The 5,473-nt window shown below is 48.1% G+C and overlaps 1 protein-coding gene across 1 annotated transcript; it reads left to right on the top strand.

Annotated features, from left to right (window-relative positions):
- The first annotated feature begins 1,608 nt into the window (after positions 1-1,608).
- On the top strand, positions 1,609-5,245 carry LOC120411543 (olfactory receptor 14J1-like). Its single transcript, XM_039567589.1, has 2 exons — positions 1,609-2,616; positions 5,090-5,245. The coding sequence occupies exons 1-2, from the start codon at positions 2,170-2,172 to the stop codon at positions 5,243-5,245; spliced, it is 603 nt and encodes a 200-aa protein (XP_039423523.1). The 5' UTR covers positions 1,609-2,169.
- Positions 5,246-5,473: the final 228 nt, after the last annotated feature.

Genomic DNA, 5,473 nt, shown 5'->3' with positions numbered 1-5,473 from the left:
TCCAGGTAATCCCCATGCTCGAGGGCTGCCTCGGCAGAATTACAGAGCTCCAGCTATTACGATGCGCAGCAACGGTATGCTGTGCTCACGACACGTTCTAGGTGGCTATAACTGGTCTTTTAGTTACCGTCCATGGAGAAGTCTCCCACAGATGGAAAAAGCTGAACCGGGCCTTCAATCACGTTGTGCGCCAGACTGCAGGTGCTGGGTGTGGGTTCGGCAATCACGATGGGCACCAGACTGTAGCAGAGGATGGTTCGGTCTGGACCGGGCATAGACGGTCGGTGACGAGAGATCTCTATAGGCAGATCTTGGGACATGCGGTTTATTGCAAAGGGCGTGGGTAAGGGGGCACTGCTCAGAGCTGCAGCTGGCAGCTCTGAGCAGGCCCAAGAGAGCAAGAGAGTAAGCGGGTAAGAGAGAGAGAGAGAGAGAGAGGAATGAGAGTGAAGAAGAAGTAATAAGAATAGAATGGAATGGTGAAGTCCTGGTTACAATACAATAAATCATCTTCTGTACTGAATATTCTAATTGTCAGTAACCAATCTAATACAAGATACAAATCCTATAGCATTTACATACAGCCTATAAGAGTTCTTATATTACCATAGAGTGTTACATCTTAACTTCTAAAAACTACTCTTTGGACCCCTTCTGCTGAGCTAGTAGGGTCTGCTCTGACCCTTGGACCTGTTTGCAAGCAGAGGGTATTGTTCAATCAAGAGGGGATTACCTTCAGTTGGCCATACCATTGTTTTCCAGTTGTTAAGTAACTAAGATTTGGTATTTCAAAAGTGGCTTTCATTTTGATGTTGCCTGTAGTTTTCATATTCCCAAAATCTTTTGTCAGGCAATCATATTTATAAGGCTTTCCTGTTTCATCTTCCCCAACAAGCAGGTGCACAGGAGATGCCTCCTGTGCTTTCAGCCACTCCTGTGCCCATGGACAGCACCAGCATCACCTTGGCTGGACCCATCAGGCTCAGTCTGAGCTGTCCTTTCTCCAAGCTGCAAACAGAACCTGCCCCAGCCAGTGCCCTGCACACAGGCAGGTTTCTGTAGGGCCAAGGAGAGTGCACAGAGATTTGGGGTCTGTGAGTGCTGGCAGGGAGAGATCAGGCACAGGGAAACAGCTCCAGGAGGAAAATCCCCAGGAAGCAGAGATGAGATCAGGGAAGGAGAGAAAACAAAGCCAGCAATGTGTCAGGGAGAGTTTAGAGATCCCCACAGGATCCCCTGCAGTGCAGCCCCTCCCTCTGAAGAAGCCCCCTCCCTCCTGTGCCCCCCAGCCAAGCCTCTGCCCTCAGGGCCGGGGCTCCAAGGCGTGAAGCCCCTCCTGGGCAGGCAGAGCTGCAGCAGAGCCGTGGGGCAGCTCTGCAGCCCCGGGCCCAGTTCCCTCTGCAGAGCACAGGGCTGGGAGCAGCTGCCCGGCCCTGGGGGCTCTGGGAGGGGGCACAGCTGGCTCAGGGTGACGCTGGCCCCAGTGCCCGGCTGTGGGCAATGCAGCCAGGGAAGGAGCTCAATCTCCCTTCGTCCAGTGCCAGCTCTGGGACTCTTGGCTCTCTCCCCGAGGTTCTTCCACTGGGTTCCTCCAGGAGCAACGTGTCCTGGAGCATCTTTGTGTTATCTGAAAGGCCCAGAGAGAGGAGAAAAGCAGAGATGCTACAAGTGTGCAAATGCTGTCGGGTTGGTGAAATGAGCCAGGGGTGTCCTCGGCTACAAATGTGGTGCTGAGACCTTGAGAGAGGGACGGACATTTGGGGGTCTGTGGTGGATCCATCTGCTCCCAGCAGCACCTGGTGATCTTTAAGGGAAACATGGGAGGGTGAACATTCTGCATTTGAGAAAAGTGAAACAGAGAAACTCTGAACAGGTCAGAATGACAGAGCACCTCCCCTGAGTCTCCACTCATCATCTTGCCTTGCAAAAGTTGCTCTGTTCTCCCTGAGGGCAGCAGAAATGCTGAGGATTTCTGATATCCAAGAATACCAGGAGAGATATGGGGGGAGCTTAAAAACAAAAACCTCAGAACTCCTAAGCACGAAAGGGTGTCTGTGTGTGTTCCAGGGGAGGGTGTACAGGAAATGGATTTGGTTGTGGTTACAGATCTCCTCTAACTCTTCATTGTTTCATTCCTCATGAGCAGGTGCCCATGGCCAGACACAGCCAATGTCCAACAGCAGCTCCATCAGCCCCTTCCTCCTGCTGGCATTGGCAGACACGCGGCAGCTGCAGCTCCTGCACTTCTGCCTCTTCCTGGGCATCTCCCTGGCTGCCCTCCTGGGCAACGGCCTCATCATCAGCGCCGGAGCCTGCGGCCAGCACCTGCACAGCCCCATGTTCTTCTTCCTGCTCAGCCTGGCCCTCACCGACCTGGGCTCCATCTGCACCACTGTCCCCAAGGCCATGCACAATTCCCTCTGGGGCACCAGCCACATCTCCTACTCAGCATGTGCTGCTCAGGTGTTTTTCTTTCTGTTCTTCCTCTCAGCAGAGTATTTCCTCCTCACCATCATGTGCTACGAGCGCTACGTGTCCATCTGCAAAGCCCTGCACTACGGGACCCTCCTGGGCAGCAGAGCTTGTGCCCACATGGCAGCAGCTGCCTGGGCCAGTGTCCTGGGTTGCAGTGTATTCTATTACCATCCCCATCAGCTGTTGAAATCAGGAGGGGCAGTGTTTCCTTGCCTCCTCCCCCCAGACTATCTTTCTGTTAATTGCCCATCATTGTCCTGCCGCATGACTCAGAGATAACTCCCTCTGGACTATCTTCTGTTAATGAGCCTAATCAACACTTGGCCTCATGACTCATTACCCCATTGTGAGATGCTCCACCCAGAGGGAGGAACCAAGCATCCCATCGTGGATATAATCTGAGGCTGAACACCAGAGACACTGGCTTCCCACTGGATTTCCAGAGGACAGGAGCTACACAGCCATCACTGGACTTTCCTGAGGAAGAGCAGGACTGTTTTACTACAGGATCACCGCTTCAGAGGACTGCAGCCACCATTCTACCAGACTGCTACCACCACCCTGCCTAACAGGGTGTCAGGTTGTACCTTGACTCTGTCAGTTTGACAGTGTTTTCTTTTACCTTTTTTTTTTCCCCTTTTTTTTATTTCCATTAAATTGTTATTCTGACTTGGTGCCTCCCACTGGTTTGTTTTCAAACTAGTACAGGGGGTAACTCCATCACAGTGAAATGTAATGCTTCTCTACAGCTATAAAGCTGTTGAGGGAGGGAGACTTATGCCCATTAAGAGATACTATTATATTACCTTTTTTGCTGGCATGATATGGAAAATAAAACAGGCCTCCAAAATACGACCAAGAAAAAAGAGCCTTTCATAGGATTACAGAAATGTGTTAGAGGTAAATTTATTTGGTTTTAATATATTCCTCTAATATTTGCTGCTTGCTATCATACAGAAGACATAAAATGTATACCTCTAATTGAGCTGACAGGTTTAGAAGTCATTATTCAATATAAGGACATGGCAGAAGAATTTCAAATTTAAAAAGCAATGTAGATTTTTCCCGCTGAAATACGTATGGGAATCAGACACAGTTATGTTTCATGTTATAAAATGTATATGACAAGTAATAGTAAAGAGAGAAAAGCCAAAAAACAACACATAATGTGCTGCAGGAAGTGAATAACTGTTTCTCAGGAGCATTTATGTAATGGCAAATGCTGCGTCCACGACCAGGTACTGCAACTTTCATTTGTTGTGAAATCTTCCCAGGGTTTCTCCTGCTTCAGCCACCCAAAGTGGAGCTTGACACAGTGTAGACACCTTTCTGCCTTTGGAGAAAAGAAGTGGCAGGTTTTTGCAAAAAGATGATGCATGACAGGCAGCACAAATGCAGGATTACATAAGCTAAGAGCCACAGATGGTGGAGAAGGGCCTTAACAGTGACAGTAGCTGTTGGGATATTCTTTTTTTTGCCTAAAGAGACAGTTTTAACTAAACAAAACAAACAAACAAACAAAACAAAACAAACAAAACAAAAAAAAAACCAAAGAACAGCCCCAAAAAAAAACTACCAAACAACCAACCAAACAGCAACAATAAAAAGAAAACCCCAAAACAACAACATCAGCAAAAAATGCAAACCAAACACCACAAAACAGCAACAATAAACCTAACCAAATCAAAACAAAAAGAGAGAGAGAGAGAAAAGGGAAAAAAAATGTGGCCGCAATCAAACAGCTTAGTTGACATTAATTTTTTTCAATCAACTTAATCTAATTAGACATTAGTAAACACAGTGAATGCCATATCCTGAAGGGAAGGATTTAAATAGAAAGAGCAGAAGTGGACAAGAAGATGCAATATGGTAGACCTAGTGATCACCGCCAACAATTTCACTGACAGCACATATTCTACTGTCAGCTGCATTATTCATGAGCCCATGAATTTGGTTAGCATCCAGAGGTCCCATCAGAAAGCCTTGGCATGGCATGCACCCTTACATTGTTGTGGGAAAATTTTTCTCACCAGTGATGCTCAAACCATGTCCCCCCTGATGCTCAGACTGGAAAAAAATGCTTCCAATGCTCATGTGTGTTTTTTAAAACTGTTGCACTGGGGACAGTGGTCCCCAGCTGGATGGAGGCTGAAGTGGCCTTACATCTGTGTTGAGAACAAGCTTACCTTGGGTTTTTTCCTGGTCCCTTACCAACATTACTCAGTGAGTAATTAATTGAATCATGCACACATGTAACTTCTGTGGTCATATTCAGCCACAGTGCCTGTCACTTTCCACCCAGGAGCTTCTGGTCTCCAAAGCAGGAGGAGCTAAGCTGCACATGGTCCATATCTTAAGACGTTGCTCTCAGTATTCGTATGTTTAACTAATTTGGGCTCAGTTTCTGACTGAAAATACAGTGGTAAATAAAGTGTAGAGATTGCTTAGGGGGAGTTTGACAGGACAGACTGTGAAGGTATGTGACAAAAGCTGGTCTAGATAGCCACAAGTAGCACAGAGACAATGGCAGGAGTCAGATCTCTGGTAATGTGTTGCCAGGTTAATCCCAGGCACCTCTATATGGAAGCCTTCAGTCCCCTCAATGTCTGCACAGAGGCGTGCAGAGATACAAAGACAAGTTGCAATCCAAAGTTCCCAGAAGGACGGATGGACACCCCGGCGAGACTTCTCCCATGACTGTTCCAGGAGAGAAACTCACTCAGGCATGGACAAGGGGAGTCCTCAGCACTTGGGGCAAGGCAAGGAATAAGATAATCTGTACCAGCAACAGGAGAGGACCTGTGGCCTCAGTGTCTTCTACACCCAAGTGCCCGCATCTGGCAAGACTGGGATCCAGGGTCGGCTGGTGTAGGGATCCACACTGTGTCTATGTATAGTCTCACCATCCTCTTCAGACAGAGGGGGTAGCAGCAAGAGGGCCATGGTGCTGTTTGAGTTCATGTGAGTGCTAAGTGTGTATGCCTGTGACGCGTATGGT

The sequence above is a fragment of the Corvus cornix genome, chromosome Z, assembly GCF_000738735.6.
Source record: "Corvus cornix cornix isolate S_Up_H32 chromosome Z, ASM73873v5, whole genome shotgun sequence".
NCBI classification, from domain to species: Eukaryota; Metazoa; Chordata; class Aves; order Passeriformes; family Corvidae; genus Corvus; species Corvus cornix.
The sequence above is the reverse complement of the archived record's forward strand: the minus strand, read 5'-3'. Positions and strand labels throughout refer to the sequence as shown.

Bases quoted from the DNA above. Each gene is read 5' to 3' on its own strand.
- LOC120411543 (XM_039567589.1), top strand. From the start codon at position 2,170: ATGTCCAACAGCAGCTCCATCAGCCCCTTCCTCCTGCTGGCATTGGCA. The intron at 2,617-5,089 runs GTCCTGGGTTGC...ATGTCTGCACAG, and splicing joins CAGCAGCTGCCTGGGCCAGT to AGGCGTGCAGAGATACAAAG.